Source organism: Tribolium castaneum, chromosome 1 (assembly GCF_031307605.1).
Source record: "Tribolium castaneum strain GA2 chromosome 1, icTriCast1.1, whole genome shotgun sequence".
NCBI lineage: Eukaryota > Metazoa > Arthropoda > Insecta > Coleoptera > Tenebrionidae > Tribolium > Tribolium castaneum.
This window is the reverse complement of record NC_087394.1, coordinates 35,800,104-35,820,287: the sequence shown is the minus strand read 5'-3', so window position 1 is coordinate 35,820,287 and position 20,184 is coordinate 35,800,104. Positions and strand designations below refer to the sequence as shown.

The window sequence follows — 20,184 nt, the reverse complement described above, 5'->3', positions numbered from 1 at the left end:
TTACCAACACGCCCATAATGGCTCTTCTACAGTTGTTTTCGAATTAAAGATCTTATAGTGTCTGTCCTAATTTTCTTATTTATTAAAAAAATGAAATTCGTTTCGCATGCTACGCACTAATGTACATAACAATTATTGTATCCAAATTAAATTTATTTTTTAAAGGTAAACACGCACGTAATACGCTGAATACGCTCGATCGTGCAGCGCTTAAATTTGATAACGAATAACGCATTTTGACTTCTGAGCGTTTTTATTAAACAGAAAACGGTCGATGGTCGAGCTTTGGTATCCTTCAAAAATACGCTGATACATCGGCCTACTCGTTAAAAAAAACGGGTTTACTGTAAAAGCAATTTTTTTCCGTTATAGAAATTGTTCTTAATCTTATTGTAGTATTCAACGATAGGCAACCAACAATATCATTATTGTTACTTAATTATAATTTGTTTTTGTAACACCACTTACTAAATTTGAAGTTTTTTTAATTTTGTAATTGTGATACTAAAAAGGTTATTATAAAAATATTTAACCTTTAAGTTTAATTCAAAACGATAATATGAATGGCGCCGTCTAGACCAGGAGCGCGCGCGGTCGATAATTCAGTTTGCCTTTTTTACTTGTCTGTTGCGTTGAGCGTTGACAGTTGACAGTTAACACCGCAGCAGCAACTAACAATTTTCAGTGCCAGTGCATTACAAGTTATTCTACTGTGCATCATAGGTGTTTAATCGTTGTTAATAGGTAAGTCAATATTTATTACATGTTATAAGTAAAATGCAATTCGTCTGACATTATGTTCATTTTCAACGATTGTGTCTAAAATTGAAGTAAATCAAATAACTGAATCCTGACCCACGAACGTGGTTTTTATATTGTAATCGTTTTTCAATGTCATAAAAGAAAAAACATTGTTTTCGCGTCCAAAACATGGTAGTACTTAATAACTAGAAGGTTTTTCTTTTCTGAATTTGTGTTTTTGTAAGGTTTTTAAGTATCGCAGAGAAAATATCTGCTTAAAGCTGACTCGTACTGTAAGTTGTACCTACTTATTCTATCAACAACACAATTTCACTCAAAGTTAGTTGCATTCCAAAAAAAATAATATTGAAGTAATCTAAAAGTTGGATTTTTTTAAGGACAACTTAGGTTAAGGTGCTTAGGTTATCAAAGATGAGTTAGTTATCTGTTTACATTATGATCATCGATTAAATTATAATGAAAACATGTCTTTAACACAATGTTGTTATATTGTTTATTACCGAATCTTTGCTATAAAACTATTATACTATTATGTGATCTTTGGTTAACTTGATAATATTTTTAACCATCTCTCTTAATTTCAATTATCGTTTCAGTTTGCTTTATCTGACTATCTTTTCGAGTGATTCTCCTATATTCAAATAAAACTAAAGTAATATTTTATTCTTTAATTTCTTGATCCGTTTTTGTATTTAATGTTATTATTAGGGATTTAATATTACGAACATTCAATAAAATCCATATTGTTTTATTTAAATTATTTGGCGAAACATTTATAATATATTTTGTTATCAATTTTTTATAATATGATAATTCATTTTCAATCTTATCATAATTTATTATTTGGTATTCTACTTTATAGTTTTCTAAAATTTTCTTTAACTCTTTCTTAATATCGTGTAAATTCAGTGGGGGATAGCCACCCCCCCCACTGAAATTCCATATTGTATAAAGCATAAAAGATCATTTGTTATTACATATTATATTTTTCTTTTAAATAACGTAAACCATATATCGGTTAACCACGTACTCAAATTAATTTTATAGGAGTGGTTATTTTTATTTATAAAGTCAAACAGGTTTAATGGATTAGCATTAATTTTATAATTATGTCAACGTTAGTTTCCTATTTATCTAGCAATTCTTCTAATTTAAAATAATATTTCCTAAGTTTTTTTTGCCTTATTGTTATTCAACATCATTATTAATTCTTTAAAATGTTTAATCATTTTGTATATATTTATACAAATTTGCTTTAGCATGTTTATAATCTATTTCTTCGTATGAGATTTTCTTGTCCTTTAAAAAGTTCTTAAAATCGCGTTATTTCTTCAATAAATCCCATGAACTGAAGCAAATTATTTGTGATTAATATTTTTCTTTTTCTGCAAAAACAACATATTTCCAAAAAATACGACTATCAATTTTCTCTTAAAATCAACACCTACGTCTTTACTTATAGCATTTGTTGATTTTTCATAACCCAATATTTCTGCTAAATCTTTACCTTTAAACAAAGGTTGATTATCATTGTCTAATATGAAAAATACGTCTTGATCATAAACTTTCAAGTAACAGTATTATCTATGTCAATAATTTAATTTATTTTTTATTATTGGGTCAACGATCCCATTTATACTAGCTGTCTCAGTTTCAGGTTATCGTTTTTCAATTGCTCCAATTCGCCATTTGCCATGCTTTCGTATTGTGGGAAAACCCTCTGATGTCAATTTTTCGCTTCTTCTTTCTTGGATGATAAAATTCTTTCCATACGTTATTTGTCTTCATCATATAATTACTTCTAATAGCTTTATTTATATTATTATTATTCTAAAATAATTGCTCTTTTCTCTTGAATCTACGTTGATATCTAGCTTTTCATTTATTTTATGTAGACTTTTTATAATACGTAGGTCCCATATTGCCTTGCATATTGTACTAGATCCCTTTTATTACAAGTATTTATTTTTTTTGACAATTAATTAAATAAACATTAAATTGATCACCTCCCTATACCACACATATTTTTTTGAATCTCGAGACTTATCACAATTTTACCTAAAAAGGGACAATGTGTTTTAGTATGCACTGTTTATAGATAATTTCTTATGAAAAAAATGTAATAAATTAAATGAATCGCTCACATAACGATGACCAAGAAACAATGCAAATGTTTCAAAAAAAGTTGAACGATATGAGAAGTAAACCAAATAATGACTTTGAACGATTAGTATTTAAAAATATGCATAATCAATTTAAAATGTATGAAAACAACGTATTAACCTTGGCAAAACTAGATTTTCTTAAAATTCGTTTTCCTAATCTTCAAGTCTTTGATGAATAAATTTTCTAATAAATGACAAGTCTTTGCTCCATTTGTTTGGAATTAAAATGTCCAGATGATTTTTATAACTATAGAAATAAATATGAAAAAACATGTAAACAATGTAAAAAAGCAGTTAATTCTACTCGTTTATTATGTGATTGTGGTAGATATTACACTAGAACTAATTTTAAAAGGCATATAAAAACAGATTTGCATAAAAATGGATTGAATTTATTTATTTACTAAAAATTGTTTGTTAGATTTTTTCCTATAATAAATGGAACGAAGGAACTTAAGTAATCTTCGTTTGTCTGAACTGTTTAATGTTGCAAAATCATTAGACATCAAATATATTAGAAAATATAATAAAGCAGACTTAATAAAAGCTATTATTAAAGCTGAAGAGCGATTACATAAGGAAATAAAAAACGGAAAAAAATCAGTTATGCCTCCTTTGCGGAATTCGGACAGAGTCCTCGTGAGCGAAGCGAATTCAGAAATATTTTCATTTGATGATGATTTATTTGCTAAACCAAGGAAAAAGAGAGTTAGGAAAATCAAATGTGACATATGTGGAAAATTTATCAAAAGCACCCGAATGCAGCTCCATAAAGAGAAAGAAAACAAAAAGAATCTAAAAACATTTCAGTTTGATGACGATATATTTGCTAAACCAAAAAAAAATAGAGTAAAAAAGGTAAAATGTGATATGTGTGGAACATATATCGAGGAAACTCGAATACATTTGCATAAATTAAAACATGATTTGAATAGTCGTCGTTTGCTCGAATTACGTAATATGGCAAAATCCTTAGGTATAAGATACATTAAAAGATACAATAAGGCAGAATTGATAAACGAGATTATTAATGCTGAAGAGCAATTAAAAATAAAAAGAGAAAACAAGAAGAGCTTGGAAATATTTCCGTTTGATGATGCCATATTTTCTAAACCAAAAAAAGAAAGAGTAAGAAAGATCAAATGTGATGAATGTGGAAAGTATATTAAGGAAAGTCGAATGCAGTTGCATAAAGCAAGACATAATCCAGAGCCAGATTTTATTTTAGTTCAGGTTGCTTTTAAGGGAAGATTATTAACATATCAACATAATAATCTAGAAGAAGGTATAGATATGGAAACATACATGGATATGATAAAAGAAAAGGCTATTAAAATAATTATAAATGCTTTAAATCTCCATAAAAATATTAAAACCAATCTAGAGATGGAATGTGAGTTTATGAAGCTGGAAAATGAAGACTACACAATGATACATAAATTTCAGTTACCAAATGTTATACTAAGAGAAAAAGACGCCTTAGAGGAATACTGGGATGAACAAAAGGATTTATTTATATCAAGATGTGATGAACTACAAGAAAAAGGATCTGGATGGACTCTGAAAAATATAAATCATTTGCGCATTAATATAAACAAATATACACCTTTAAGCGGAAATTCATATGTAGAATTACCCAAGTGGATTAAAGATAAAAAAGCTTGCGTTTATGTTAAAAACAACGATAACAAATGCTTTATGTACAGCGTAATATCCTGTTTACATCAAGCAAAAGAACATGTAGATAGACTGAATCATTATAATAAGCCGGAATATATAAACGAATTAAATTTTGAAGGAATAAATTTTCCTGTAAAAATCCAGGACATACCTAAATTTGAATCACATAATAAAATTAATGTTACCGTGTTTAGCTACGAAGAACAAATATTTTATCCTTTGTATCACAATAAGAAGCGATTTTATGAAATGAATATCGACTTACTATACTTTGGAAATAAAGACAACAATCATTATTGTTGGATCAAGAATTTGAGTCGATTGTTAAATGATCAGTTGGAAATAAATAGAAGCAAAAAATATTTCTGTAGAAGATGTTTAAACTACTCCGCTAGAACTGAAGATGCTTTAAAGAAACATCAAAATGTGTGCTTTAGTAATGAACCATGTGTTCCGAACATGCCTGATGATAATGTGTTAAAATTTAAAAATATTCAAAGAATGTTAAGACATCCGTATGTCATTTATTCTGATTTTGAATCTATTCTGAAACCTATTCCTACATGCGAACCAAATCCTGAATCATCATATACTCATAAAACACAATTTCATGTTCCCTGTGGTTATGGATTATACATTAAGAGTGCTTATAATAATATTGATAACCCATTGGAAATTTACAGAGGAGAGGAAAGTGATAAACGTTTTATAAAAAGAATAACTGAACATACCAGAACAATATATAAGTTATTAAAAGAAAATAAACCCATAAAAGATATCGAACTAGAAGAATATGAAAAAACAAAAATTTGTTATCTTTGTGAAAATGTGTTTTCTATAGAAAATCCAAAAGTAAGAGATCATGATCACTACACTGGAAAATATAGGGGAGCTGCTTGTAGAAAATGCAATTTGAAATATAGACAACCATTGTTTATTCCAATTTTGTTTCATAATTTAAGTTCTTACGATTGTCATTTGTTTATAAAAAATCTAGGAGAAGATAAAAGTCAATTGAAATTAATATCTAATAATGAAGAGAAGTATATTTCTTTCGGTAAAATTTTAAGAATGGATGATAATGGATATATCGAATTGAGATTTATCGATTCATTTAGATTTTTAGCAAGTAGCCTAGACAATTTGTCATCTAATCTGGAATCAAGTCAGTTGAGAGAAATAATTAAATACTTTTCAAATAGTGAATTAGATGTGTTATTAAGGAAAGAAAAAAGCAAGATAATTAGAAAAGGAATATATCCTTATGAATACATGGATTCTTTTGAGAAATTTTCTAAAACAAAACTTCCATCAATAGATAAATTTTATTCTTCGCTCACAAAAGAAGGAATTTCTCAAGAAGAATTCAAACATGCAGTGAAAGTATGGAAACATTTTAAAATCAAAAATTTGGGTGAATGGCATGATTTATACTTAAAACTAGATGTTTTGCTGTTAACTGATGTATTTGAAAATTTTAGAGACTTATGTTTGGAAAAGAGTTATGGACTCGATCCTGTTTGGTATTATACAACGCCGGGGTTAGTTTGGGACTGTATGCTCAAATATACTTCAGTGGAGTTGGAATTATTAACTGATTATGAAATGTATTTGTTTTTTGAAAGGGGAATTAGAGGAGGTATTTCACAGTGTAGTAACAGGTATTCGCAAGCAGATGAAAATACTCAAATTATCTATATAGATGCTAATAATCTCTATGGATGGGCTTTATCTCAGAAATTACCAGAAAAAGACTTTAAATGGTTGACTTGTGATGAAATTAAAAATGTCGACGGTATATTGGTATCAGATAGTGATACGGGTTATGTTTTGGAAGTCGATTTAGCATTTCCAGTAGACTTAGCTATTCATAACAAATTCAATGATCTCCCTTTAGCTCCGGAAAATAGAATTCCTCCGGGCGGAAAAGTAGAAAAACTACTTTGTCATTTCTATGATAAGAAAAATTATATAATTCATTACGAAACATTAAAACTTTACAAAAGTTTAGGTATTAGAATAAGAAAGGTATAAAATTTACTCAGTCAAATTTCATAGCACCATATGTAAAATTTAATACTGAACAAAGACAAAAAGCCAAAAATGATTTTGAAAAAGATTTCTGGAAATTAATGGTTAATGCCCCATATGGTAAGTCTATGCAATCTGTTAGAAACCAACAAAATATTAAATTATATTGTGATGAAGAAAAACTACAAAAAGCGATAAACAAACCTAATTTTAAACACAGAACTATATTTAGCAAACACCTGGCAGCAGTTCACAATTTTAAAACAAAAGTATTGTTTAATAAACCAATTTATATTGGACAAGCTGTGTTAGATTTATCGAAATTATTAATGTATAACTTCCATTATAATGTAATTAAAAAAGAATTCAATGAAAACGTAAAACTTCTTTATGGAGATACTGATAGTTTTATATATGAGATTAAAAATTCCGATTTCTATGAATTTATGAAAAACAATCCTGACTATTTTGATACATCTGATTATCCAAAGGATCATCCATTATATTCTGATAATAATAAGAAAGTAATAGGGAAGTTCAAAGATGAATTGAATGGTATTAAGATATTAGAATGCATAGGTTTAAGGTCAAAAATGTACAGTTACAGAACTGAAACGTCTGTTTCGAAAAAATTAAAAGGTATCAAGAAAGCAGTATTGAAGAAAGAAATAAGTTTTGAAGATTACAAAAATTGCTTATTTAATCAAAAAGAATACTTCCATACACAGAAAGTGATCAGAAGTCATAAACATGATATATTTACTGAAGAAGTAAGGAAAAAGTCTCTAAGTTGGAAAGATGATAAAAGGTACCTTTTACCTGATTCTACAGATACGTTAGCTTATGGACACGTATTAGTATCATCATAGGTACGTTCATGGACATTGTTGAATAAATCGCTATTTTTTATTAGTGTTGAGGTAATAAATTAAGAAAACAATAATTACAATTACGATAATAAACATAAGAACAAAAATAATAATTTTTAATTTATTAACTTGTTGAATGAGACTTGAAAACTTTTTTCGGAATTTTGGATATTCTTCATTGAATATATTTAAATTCTTGAATACAGTACTTTCCATTTAATTTACAATTTTTGACTCTTTTCATTTATTGCTCTCATATTTTTTGTATGTCTTTCAAATATTTTCAAAGTTCTTTTCTTTACATCATCGATGTTTGATGGTATTACTACTGTTTTGTTTCTTAATTCTGCTAGCTTCTTAGGATCGTAATTATTGTAGTTATCTAATTTATATTCCAATTCATCTATTTTATTATTAGCGGACTCTAGTTCACAGTCAGTCATAATTAATTGTTCAATGAATAAATTAGCTGCTTTTCTTGCAATATATTTATCTACAACTTCTTGTTTGAAACCAACTATTTTTGCTCCATCTTCTAATCTGTCTATTTCAGTAATAATAGGTTTTAAATCTTTTTTCCATTTTTCTTTCTCATCGTTGGGAATGTATGAAACTAGTTTGTCCATTTATGACTGAAAAGTTTCTAAAGATTCACTAATTAATTTATCTGCTTCTTCATCTAAACTTATATGTTTACGACTACCTGCTTTGTGTTCTACATTATCGAATATTTTTTTATTTTTTGTTTTGCTTTTTCTCTCTTTTGTTCCCAATTGTTCCGATTTGTTCTCATTTGTTCTCGTTTTACATGCAATCTTTATGCCAACTGAATTTAGCCCCATATTGAGGGAATTTCTGGAAATACTTTTAGATTTGCAAAATTCTGTCTTTGTTAGTTTTTTATTTACAGTCGAATTGAGATATTCGATAGCAAAGTTACGATTTCTCATTTGAGTTACTTCATTGATATTTTTTGGTATATTTAGTTTTTTATCTTGAGTAAAAGATTTGTAACTATTTTTAAATTGCTGGAGTTCAGATGGTTGTCTTGTTTTTAATGGTGTATAATATTCTGCTACAATTTTGTTTTCTCTAGTACTGGTCATTTTTTAATTTATTGTAGAAATTTTTGTATTACTCGTTAGATACTGAACGTTGTATTTTCCAACATAGTAGTGAATATTTCTGTAATTTAAAAAAATGTTGATATAGAAAAAAAGAATTATTGTGCAGTTTATTTCATACTACTCGGATTATAATAAACAAATATATGGTTTATTGTGTAAATTAATATAAAACCTTATTGTTGCAAGCAATGTAAGAAATAGCAATTAAACAAATCGTAATTCAAACAGGTATTTAAATGTGAAAAAAAAGTACTTTTTGCACAATTTATAAGTTCATCGAGGTTTAAAAATTAAAATTTACAAGCAAATCTGAAAAAAATTCTTAATTTGATTATTAATTTAATCTTGTTGAATTAAAAAATTAGCAATAATAACACTGGTGATGGAAGTTTTACTTCATAGTTAGTATCAACCAGTTTGTTTCTAGTGGTCTGCGCGATGTCTTTCCATCTGTGCAATTTAATTGGCGAGTAAAAGATTGATACGCAATGACCTTGCTTGTTCCTTTTTGTTTCATTATCTTTTAGGGTGTGGGGAACTTCAGAGGACGAGTAAAAAATTCCACTTTACAATAATACAGTTGTTTATTTCAGAACAAAATACAACACTTTAATAGGCTGCTGTTGAGGTTTTTCTATACTTTTCTTTTGTGTACTGCTCTCATTGACAAAAGACTTAATTATTTATATGCTTATTTGTATTACAGATTGTAGCCGAACCAAAGTGAAAATGAACGAGAGTTCTTCTCTAAATGATTCTAAGGTGAGGGTAAGAAATATATTTAGTCAGTCAGGTTTATTGGTGGAATTCACAATCAACTCTCCTGTATTAGAAATTAACGGTGGCAATAATTTATTATTAGTAATAATAAGTACATATAATATAATTTTCAGAAACTTTCAATTTAAAAACCACAAAAATAATCCTAATCACTTTATTTATAACAACTATGCTAATGCATTTAGTAACGAGTTGTAATTTTTTTCTGTTTTTAGGATTCAGAAAAGTCGCTGTGCGAACTGGCAAGTCATAAATTCGCCACAATCAAAGAGACAATTACCTTTGTGGACAAGACCTTGTTTATCAAATGTCTCTTAAGTGATACTAGTAAAATAGTACTACTAACGGCGCCTAGAGCTTTTGGAAAAACTACCCTCATGGATATGTTGAAGCAGTTTCTACTGGGAAAAAGAAGTTTATTTGAGAACCTAAAGATTTGTACTGAAGAAACACAATTTTTTTCAAAGCACTGCAAACTTCATCCTGTGATACATATTGATCTCGGGAGTGTTCGTGGTAGCAGTTTTACTGAAGTTAAGCACAAATTGGCGTTGGCTATAAATAGAACATTCCAAGAACATAAATACCTGGTGAAGAAGACTGATGATGGTAGAATAGTCTGGACAAGTGAAAAGTTAAGCATTTCGCACATTGACGTTGAAGACTTCGAAAATTTCTACGTTAAAAAAAAGTGTGTCACATTAAGTGAAGCTGATTTGATAGATAGCTTAAGATTTTTATCGAAAGTTTTACATACACATTATGAGGAAAATGTTTTCGTACTCATCGATGAGTACGATGCTCCTGCGGTAGGCCTGGTATTCGAGACTTGTTCAAATAAAGATGACATTGGATTAATTAATGATTGTCTAAAACGTTTCATGGCTAATACGCTAAAATTCAATGATTTCATAAAACGCTCATTAATTTTTGCTTGTGTTCGGTTGGCCGGAGCCTTCTCAGGGGATGCAGCAAGAGTTATAGAACATTATCCGTTCCTAAGTGATCTTCGATACGCACCGTACTTAGGATTTACGGATGAGGAGGTAAAGCAGCTACTTGAGCTTCCAGAAGTTAAAGCTGCTTGTGGGAAAGTAACATTCAAAATAATTAGGAAATGGTATGATGGATATATGGTATCTAATAGCCCATTGAAAATATTCAGTAGCTGGTCAGTGTTGAACCTTTTGGAAAGGGTTTATACAACCGGTACGCTCAAATATTCCTCTTTCTGGATTGATACAGGTCATGTAAAAAATCTAGGGAAGCTGTTTGCGGAACCTTCAGTTCGAGAAAAAATTGAGGAACTTATTTCTAATGGTGAAGTTAAGATAAGAACAGTTAAATCGGTGAATGTCGATCATCTAACGAGTCTAAAGGAACTTATTTGTTTAGAGTTTGATGAAATATCGAAGGAAATTGTGGAGTTATTTTTGCAATTCTTGGCTGATTCTGGTTACTTTAATATATTGTCAATTGATAAGAAAACAGATGAAATTGAAACAAACACTGAAGATTTTGAAAATGACTCGAAATGTTGTATTTTAAAAATACCTAATTTTGAAATTAAGCAGCATATCCGCAACGTTTGTTATAGTGAAGCACTGGCAACTGCATTTGAATTCAACTTGAAAGCTACATCTATTAAAAATTATGTAAGTGCTCTGAAATTACTATTAGAAAGTACAAGTGAGAGGGCATTTGTTGATCTTGCAAACGCCGTATTAGTATTACTCTCTCAATCACAGAAGATTATGAACGAAAAAGAACTTCATCACATCTTGTATACTCTGGTATATAACTCCAGATACTTCGAATCACACAGTGAGGTTCAGATCAAGAAAAAAAGAAAAGGACCAGGGATAGCCAATACCCTAGATATGGTGATAATCAGTAAGAACGTTGGAATCATTTTTGAATACAAAATGAATTCCAAGTCTGCAAATGAAGCTTTACAACAAATTTTTGAGAAGCAATATTACACTAAATTTGATGAACCTGACTATAAACACATTTCAAAAAAGATTTACGCTGGTTTGACATTCGAGACAGAGGAGAAGAAAGTTTTTATAACATATCAAGTTGGAACTGAAGGAATAAGTAAATCTGTCTGTAGTGATACACTATTATAATTTATTATGTTAAAAAAATTAATACTTATTTTATTATTCTGCTAATGATTTGTTTATAGTGTTAATAATAAAATTCTATTTAAATTTCCAAATGCAATTTTACTTGTTACCAAAATCCGTTTGTTCACCAAGTTCAGCTAATTTTACTGTCCTGTTGATTCGCCAAAGGCCAAAGGCTCATGAGTCGAAGACGAATTCAGGATTGATGGTCGTGCCGATGATTCTCGTCGATAGACACATACCTATAAACGGTATAAGCTGTCGTGAAAGAGGAGATGCTGTAAGAATAGATCGGATTGTAGTCGGAATGAAAACGGGGAATGTTTTGCACTTATTTTTATTAATTCTGTAAATATTCTGAATCCAAGAATTATCATGAAGGCATAGTCGAATATTGGGGTGTTGAATTTGATAATTAAGACACAAACCGAACATGTTTACGATAACATTAAAGTTTTAATAGCGATCTCTAAATGAAAATCCATAATGGAGTGTTCAGATATTTATGTGCGTATAATAGTTGAATACAGTTGGGGTATGCAAAATTTATTTGGTAATCATTTTTAACACCTTTGCCATGCGCCAATTGGCTTGGTCCAGAAATGAAAAGCTATATTTTTGGGGTATCTAAAAACTAGGGAATTTATAAAGGTTTTTCCTGGTTTTTAAAGTAATTTTACTTGGAGTGTCGAGGATTTTAAGTCGCTTTAAGTTGTATTTCATTGATTTTTTCCATGCGCCAATAGGCTTGGTCCAGAAATGAAAAGCTATTTTTGGAGTGTCTAAAATCAAGGCATTTTGTAAGTTTTTTACATCTTTTTCGGATGGTTACTTTTGGGAAAACAGTAAATTTGTAGGATTCTACCCTATTTTTCGTGTGCCCAACTTTTAGTGGCCTACACATATTTGGGAACTTTTGGGGTGGATAAAAATTCATGATTTTTGAGAGGTTTTAGGCCCTATTCGGTTGTTTGCTTTTGGACAAACAGCTAAATTTGTAAGGTTGTGACTTGTTTTTTAAGACGCCAAATGTTCTGGCCCAGAAGTAACATTCTATACTCTACTTAGTTTTTTTGTTTTATTTTTTGTATTTTTTTATTTACATTCGGTTTACTTTCTTAAAAAAAAACCATTGTGGTCCAAATAGTTTATTCTTGGCATTAACTTTTATATGAATTGTTTATGAATGGTTTTTATCGAAGTAAACCGAAAGTATATATTTTTTATATTTTGTATTTATTTTTTTATATTTTTTGCATTATACGTTTGTAAGGGCAAAGGTACTTGATTATTATTATTATTATTATTATTATTATTATTATTATTATTATAGATAAACCTAATTAGACGTTATCAAATATCTTAGGAAGCACACTACTGTAGATTTAACGTTTTTTTAACGTTACAACGGTTGATATTTACGTTGTTATTTGGTTGTATAATTACGTATTCTATTAACGTTTATGTTACGTAGTTTAAAAACCTTTTTTATACGTTTAACATTTAAAGTGCGTTTTAACGTAAAATGGTATTTAAATAAAAAACGTAAATACTACTCTAACGTTATTAATAATCATATTTACGAACGTCAGTTTTGAACGTATAATTAACGTTTCAAAAAACTGAATCTGATTTCACTTTTATTTAAATTTAATGTAACTTTTCAATTTAATAAAATACAAAAACTGATATTAAAAAATTGAAACAGCGGTTAAAAACAGCCTTTTCTTTAAGATTTTTTTTAATGTACAAAAAATACTAAATAAATTGCATTCGTATTTAAAACAATGGGCGGATATTGTCCATTGCTATTTTGTTTTTTTTTTAAAAAACGTTGATTATTGGTTTTATGTATTACATAATTTTACGTTATATTCTTACGTTACAAAAACGTTTAAATGATTACTAAAAACGTTATTAATTTACGTTATTTTTACGTTAGTGGAAAAACGTTATTAATTTACGTTACGTTGCAATTTAATTTACGTTATTTTTACGTTAAAGGAAAAACGTTATTAATTTACGTTACGTTGCAATTTAATTTACGTTATTTTTACGTTAGTGGTAGCGTAGTCAATAGTTATTTATTTAATGAGTTTGAGTGTAAATCGGACGCTTTATTTCACAAGTGGATTTGTAAACCACGAGTGAAAACGAGAGGTTTATCATCCACGAGGCGAAATAAATAAACCGATTTACACAAAAACGAGTTGAATACAACATTTTATTCTTCGAAATAGACTCAGCAAGGCTTAAAATTGCTTTAAATTTGTTAAAAATAATTTGACGTTTCGTACTGAGAAATGCCAAACAGTTGTCAAAACTTCCTTACACAGGAGAAAATCCGTAAATTTTGACAGTGTCGAAGAATAAAAATAATTTGATATCAAAGTTGTTAATAATCGCGACGTCACCCGAAGATTAATGTCCTTGTCGTCCCATTGTGCCAGTGATTAGGGGAAGTCTTACGGGGCGATAGGGTTTTCAAAAGGGCAGAACCACCCCTCTATCTCCTACAGGAACGGAGATATTTCGCATATTGTGATTTACAGATTTTCGTAAATTTTTATTAAAATTTTTAAAAGTTGAGAAAAAAAGTAAAATATTTCGCGAAATTTTAAAAATGGATTTCGTATCAGGATCACAGGAACGCAAAAGGGTAATGAGAAAAGATATATAACTGAAAATACACGCATATGTATAATTGGTTGCATACAAAAGCCGCTAAAAATTTCGTGACCTCTTTGCGTTCCTATGATCCTGATACGAAATCCATTTTTAAAATTTTGCAGAACTTCACCTAAATTTTCTCGCATTCTTAAAATTTTTTTTAAGAGTGAAAAAAAAGTAAAATATTTCGCAAAATTTAAAAATGGATTTCGTACCAGGATCACAGGAACGCAAAGAGGTCTTAAAATTTTTATAAAATTTTGTATGCAACCAGCTATACACGCAAGTGTATTTTGGGTAGCCTATCTTTGATCATTACTTTTCTGCGTTTCTGTGAATCCAGTCTTAACAATATTTTTAGAATTTTTAAATCTGAAATAATCTTTCTGTGTCACTTTTGCACTCCCCAAGTTTTTTAAGGAATTTTAGCATTGCAGAGAATTCTTAGTAAATGTTTTTTATAAAGGAAAATAAAAGGTAAGAACATATTTTAACATTTTATTAAGAAAAAAACTGTATAACATAAATAATAATGAGTATAAAATGTCAACTATACATGTTACAGCTAAAGTGTAAACTTGGCTAGTTTATAAATTAGCCAAACCGTTGGCTATTTTAAAAGAAAATGCTGTTTTAACTAAAAGAGCGGCTAATTCACAAACTAGCCAAGAATCATGGCTTATTTACTTAAATTCACTATAATAACCGAACTTGGAGGCTTATAGTCCCTTTGTGCATTGGATTTTACTTATTTTCCACATTTTTGTACTCGAATTACTCGTTTATTTTTGAGTTGCTTTTTTCTCATTCCTCTTCATCGAACGGGTGATTCCTCTAGTGCTCTCTCATCTCGTCTAGCTTTACTGTTCCACTGCACTCATATGTGCCGCAGAATTGGGTCCTTGCGACCCCACTTAGACGCATTGGGCAAAGCTTTGAATTTCTGCACAAAAAAAAACAATTCAAATATAAGCCCGATCCAGAAATTTTAAACTCACATCTATCACGGTGTAACCATCCATTTTAGTGACTGTATAAATACATATAAAGTACCATTCAATAGGTACGACTACCATACAACCATTCAGAATCCACAACAAATTCATCTCTGGTATGGTAATTACCAGCCCATGCGAAAATTCCAGTCCGTAACAAAAAAAGTAACCACCAAAGAATCAACCAACGGTTCGACAAAATGTGCCCCTACTCGAAATTAGAATCGGATTTTACTTGAAAAGGGCCACACAACCTAAAACCAAACCTATTCAAAACAAACAAATATTTAAAACCGAAATGTATATTAGGATCAAAGGACGCAAAAAAGTTTTTAAACTTTTAAAGACCTTCTTGCGTTCCTATGAACCTGATATACATTTTAATTTTAAATTATTCCAAAATTGTTAATTAAAATGCTCCATAAAAATTTACAGGTTACTGTAAACCATTGTTTTAAAAATATGTACATAGATGGCATAATTTTTTATAGTTTCCTGTAAAATTAAATTTATGTATTCGACACCTAGATGTCACTGTCTTAGGAGAGGTAATGACATCCACGGTATAGAGACAGACAGGTAAACCAACTCGCTATTATAATTGATTCTAACGCTGGAGCAAGTTGATAGATGGCAGCACGGTAGACTGGGACTGTCACAATTTCAGAAATTTTCTTTGTTTTTTATAAAAAAATGATGCGAAATTAAAAAATGTTATCTCAGCACCCAAGTTAGTCATCTTGTAACAACTTCTGCTTTTTTCGCGCTGAAATAATAATATTTTCCGAATAGTTCTAAACTTCGGTTCGATGCATTTTCGGCCGCGAAAGACATCGAAACATTGAAGTCAGAATAAATGCTTTCCAGAAAAAAAACTCCACTACCATTCGGTACGGGCATCCTTCAGGTATTAATTGTTCTTCATAAATGTCGTATTTTTAACAACGTGATGCGTGTATCTTTTTTCTTGTAAACATTGTGACAGTCCCAGTCTACGCTGGTGCCATCTGTCAGATAAAATAAAAGCTCCAACTTGCTCCACATTTTGGTTTGCGCCCGACAATGGAAAATAAGGGAAGTTGGTTCACCAGGACTATCTATACATGGTGATGACATCTAATTACTGAATATTAGAGTACTATTTTTATAGGTACCTATAAAATTTTATGTGTCATCTTTGCATGCTCCTGTAAAACAGCGAATTACAGTAACCTGTAAATTTTTTAAGACCATTTACAATTGTATACTTTTAAATAATTATTCGAAAATTTCAAAATTGATTTTGGACCAGGACCGCAGGAGTGCAAAGAGGTAAAAAATATAAAAACCTCTTTGTTTTCTTGTGATCCTAATACACATTAAAGTTTTAAAATGGATTTTGTACCTGGATCAAAAAAGTTAAAATTTCTAAAAATCTTGTTGCGTTCCTGTGACCTTAATACCTACACATTTTACTTTAAAATAACAACAAACTTTTACTAAACTGTTTCTACAAAAAAATGCTAAGGCTAGGCAATTTGGATGCACAATACACACAAGTGTATAGCTGGTTGCAGACAAATCTTTAAATTATTGGTACCACGATTACAAGAACGCAAAAAGGTACTAAAGTTTAAAAATGTCCTTGCGTTTGTATGACCCTAATACTAATTAACTATGGTAAATTTTTAAACTTAAAATAAAGAATTCTATCAAGCGCAGACTGGCTAACCATCAGTAGAAAATGTTACAGTTTCCTATGCTTATAAGAAATTTAGTTCTACAACTTTTACATTTGTATAATAATAATTAATATAATTAACTAAGATATTCATCAAAACCTGCAGCTTTTCTAGCGTAAAAATATTTTTCTTAGCCTTTCTTTACAGAGACCTTTTTATCGAAACTGTCAAAAACGTATGTCTTATTCTGTCAAAAATATCCGCAAGTGACACAGCAGCATTACATGGTTATAAAAACAAAACCGGTAAAGTTCAGTAAAAATCAGTGTTAGAAATGTTTCGCAACCAATACGACAGCGACGTGACCGTCTGGAGCCCCCAGGGCCGCCTCCACCAGGTGGAGTACGCCATGGAGGCCGTAAATTTGGGCTCCGCCACCGTGGGTCTCAAAAGCAAGACTCACGCCGTTCTCATCGCCCTCAAAAGAGCCTCGTCTGAACTATCAGCCTACCAGAAGAAAATCATCAACATCGACGACCACATCGGAATCACCATCTCAGGCCTCACAGCCGACGCCAGAATCCTGAGCCGTTACATGCGGACTGAATGCCTCAATTACAAGTATTCGCACGACACCCACTTGCCCCTAAACCGCCTCATCAGCCAGCTGGGAAACAAGATGCAGTTGTGCACTCAGAGGTACGACCGCAGGCCCTACGGCGTGGGGCTCCTTGTGGCGGGTTATGACGACCAGGGGGCCCACATTTACCAGACCTGCCCCTCTGCCAATTACTACGACTGTAAGGCAATGTCAATTGGGGCGCGTTCGCAGAGCGCTAGGACTTACCTGGAGAAGCACTTGGAGGAATTGTCTTCGTGTTCTCTTGAAGAGCTGATTAAACACGGCTTGAGGGCTCTTAGGGACACTTTGCCCCCTGAAGTCGACTTAACCATTAAAAACGTTTCCATCGGTTACGTTGGCAAGGGACAAAGCTTCAAGATTTTGGTCGATGATGAAACTGGGCCTTACTTGGCTATGATTCAGGGTGAGGAGAGGAGAGGGGGTGGGGCTCAAGAGCCCCCAGCAGGGCCTCTCAGAGATGAGGCGGGGGACCAAGACCAGGGCCCCAGGGATCCGGTTCCAGCTGTAGCAATGGATACGGAATAAGGATAATGGGGCCTTTTCATTTTTCGTTAATCAGTTGTGTTTTACCTCTGAGAAATTGGATTGGTTTTGTGCCGTGGCTGTCGTAAGTGAGGCAGCCACGGCACAGGATCACTAAATATTACTAAACTGTATTCTTTTATTAAATAATCAATAAACGAAGTAATTTGTAAATCGTTGTTTATTTTTTCACCCTAAATGTACAAAGTACGTAAAGCGAAAGTGCTGTGAGAATTTCCTTGACGTATATCTCGCATAGCTTGCTATATTTAAAGAAATTTCAATGTAATGTTACAGCAGAACCTTGATTAGCCGAGTAAAATCAAACTTTTTACTTTTGATTATCCGGTTTAAGGCGGATAACCAACATTGTTTAAAAAATATTTTAACTTAAAATACTTTGACACTTTAAAATTTATTAAACACCTTAGGCGACAGTGGACTTTAAAAATTTTTAATTTCGCAATTGCATATTGAAGTTACTGTTCCAAGACACGTTTATTAGATTTTCACAGCATTTTGTAATGTAGACAGGGTGAGTCTATTACAAGTGTATTTTTTACTAAACCTCAAAAACTAATTATCGCACTGAATTCAGCGTTTGCTATTAAATACTCTATATTTCCCTCTAAGGCTGAATTTTTTCAGAATTTTTCTACAATTTCTTATAATTAAAATTAATTAACTACTCTTAAGTAGTTGCAAAAATGAAAAATGGGTAGAAAAATTCTGAAAAAAATCACAGGCATAGAGAAAGTCATTACGTATTAAACAGTGGGCGCTGAATTGGGTGCAACTATTAGTTTTAAGCAGAATCACCCCATGAAAGAATAATTAGTTTTTCCCGACTAATTCTTTCTGCTTACTTTCCAGTATTTTCTCAGCCTCTGCAATGTAAGCATCTGCAATAGCGACGATTTGTTGCTCCGAATTTCTGGCCATGTCCTCCGAAACTTTGTCTTTTTTCTTCAAAGACTTGACTTGTTTATTCTGGACGTCTCTGATCCCATCGCGACATTTAATAAACATGGTTTTAGCGCTTTTTGCCAAATTTTCCCTATGTTCTGTTGTAACCCTAAATTTGTTTTATTACCACTGTTGAAAAAAGCTTGTCAATAAAAATACTTAGGTATGGGAATAAAAAGAGTTGTCCCGTCTTGTTGTGGATTCAAATTCATTCCAGATTTTTCGATTGCTTTCAAGGCGGCAGGGATAGCTTGAGGGAAGACTGACATATTTATGACCAAAGTTTTCGGGTTTTTCCTGATGATTTGGGCGAGTTCCTGTAGTGAATGTGTTTTACCATCCAACTCGACAGGGATGCTTTCCACTGAACCTAAAACAACCATAAAAAATAATAAAAATAGGGTACAATACAAGAGATTCTTAGTACCTGTAGTTGTTCTCACTGAAAGGTGTTTCACGTAGTCTTCCTTCAATAAATCAACAGCTTTTTGCATTTGAGTTTTCAGAGATTCCACATTGACTATTTCAGATAACTGGCTCTCGTTAACATGCACTTTGGCTTTACCTAAACTGGCACAAATATGAAAATTTCAGCTATTTGGTTTATGAAAGTCACCTTTTTCCTTCTTCCTGTCTTTGCCTTTTGCATATTTGCGAACAAAAGTGAGGGCTGCAGTTGAGTGTTGATTGCCGAATCTCTCCTGCGACAACACAGAAAGGCCTGACAATTGTCGAATACAACTTGTCACATTTAGACAATTCCTATTCACTGCAACATAATTAATGTGCCGAGATAAGACTCTCAGCGTAATCATGTTGTTATTGAACCAAATTCTTAAAATAACCTTAAACTTATCACTACCATGAAAATTATAACCTTAAAAGCTAGTAAATTTTCGGACTTAAGCAATTTCGAGCATATTTCGATACAACCGCAACGCGGCACTGCGGTAGATTGTTTATCTACACGAAAAAAGTAACAAACAGATAAAAACTTACGTGTATAACTGGTTATCTAATTGCCCAAAATTTTAAATTGTTTTTCTTTTCATTAAAAATAAATGCAAAACGGTTAGATCCATGGAATTCTACGGCTCATTCTATGTATTATACCAACATTTCACGAGATCAAAAATTATAAAATTTTTTGCTGGCACTTGACTTCACAAAAACGTAAAAAA

The 20,184-nt window shown here is 31.1% G+C and overlaps 3 protein-coding genes across 6 annotated transcripts; 2 read left to right on the top strand and 1 right to left on the bottom strand.

The window, feature by feature from the left end:
- The first annotated feature begins 610 nt into the window (after nucleotides 1-610).
- Nucleotides 611-11,638, top strand: LOC135266361 (uncharacterized). Of its 4 annotated transcripts, none has more exons than XM_064356946.1 (3): nucleotides 611-744; nucleotides 9,341-9,396; nucleotides 9,630-11,638. In XM_064356946.1, exons 2-3 carry the CDS (start codon nucleotides 9,364-9,366, stop codon nucleotides 11,544-11,546), a joined length of 1,950 nt encoding a protein of 649 aa, XP_064213016.1. In that variant the 5' UTR covers nucleotides 611-744; nucleotides 9,341-9,363; the 3' UTR covers nucleotides 11,547-11,638. The 4 variants fall into 4 exon arrangements, with proteins under 4 accessions (XP_064213016.1, XP_064213014.1, XP_064213009.1 ...); XM_064356944.1 differs by having other exon boundaries at nucleotides 9,341-9,402; XM_064356939.1 differs by lacking the exon at nucleotides 611-744 and having other exon boundaries at nucleotides 8,249-9,402.
- A 5,459-nt stretch (nucleotides 11,639-17,097) lies between these two features.
- Nucleotides 17,098-18,211, top strand: LOC655339 (proteasome subunit alpha type-1). Its single transcript, XM_961880.5, has one exon. The coding sequence runs from the start codon at nucleotides 17,207-17,209 to the stop codon at nucleotides 18,038-18,040; it is 834 nt and encodes a 277-aa protein (XP_966973.1). The 5' UTR covers nucleotides 17,098-17,206; the 3' UTR covers nucleotides 18,041-18,211.
- Nucleotides 18,201-19,920, bottom strand: mRRF1 (mitochondrial ribosome recycling factor 1). The gene is made up of 4 exons (XM_961786.5): nucleotides 19,620-19,920; nucleotides 19,431-19,568; nucleotides 19,163-19,373; nucleotides 18,201-19,112 (listed from the first exon to the last, which is right to left on the bottom strand). The coding sequence occupies exons 1-4, from the start codon at nucleotides 19,816-19,818 to the stop codon at nucleotides 18,872-18,874; spliced, it is 789 nt and encodes a 262-aa protein (XP_966879.1). The 5' UTR covers nucleotides 19,819-19,920; the 3' UTR covers nucleotides 18,201-18,871.
- Between the last annotated feature and the right edge of the window lie 264 nt (nucleotides 19,921-20,184).

What these genes read in the sequence shown, in the direction of transcription:
- LOC135266361 (XM_064356939.1), top strand. Translation starts at nt 9,322, where the DNA reads ATGCTTATTTGTATTACAGATTGTAGCCGAACCAAAGTGAAAATGAAC. An exon ending in TAAATGATTCTAAGGTGAGG is followed by an intron (nt 9,403 to 9,629) that starts GTAAGAAATATA and finishes TTCTGTTTTTAG; the next exon opens with GATTCAGAAAAGTCGCTGTG.
- LOC655339 (XM_961880.5), top strand. Translation starts at nt 17,207, where the DNA reads ATGTTTCGCAACCAATACGACAGCGACGTGACCGTCTGGAGCCCCCAG.
- mRRF1 (XM_961786.5), bottom strand. Translation starts at nt 19,818, where the DNA reads ATGATTACGCTGAGAGTCTTATCTCGGCACATTAATTATGTTGCAGTG. An exon ending in AGACAGGAAGAAGGAAAAAG is followed by an intron (nt 19,569 to 19,619) that starts GTGACTTTCATA and finishes GTGCCAGTTTAG; the next exon opens with GTAAAGCCAAAGTGCATGTT. An exon ending in CTTTTTATTCCCATACCTAA is followed by an intron (nt 19,113 to 19,162) that starts GTATTTTTATTG and finishes AAACAAATTTAG; the next exon opens with GGTTACAACAGAACATAGGG.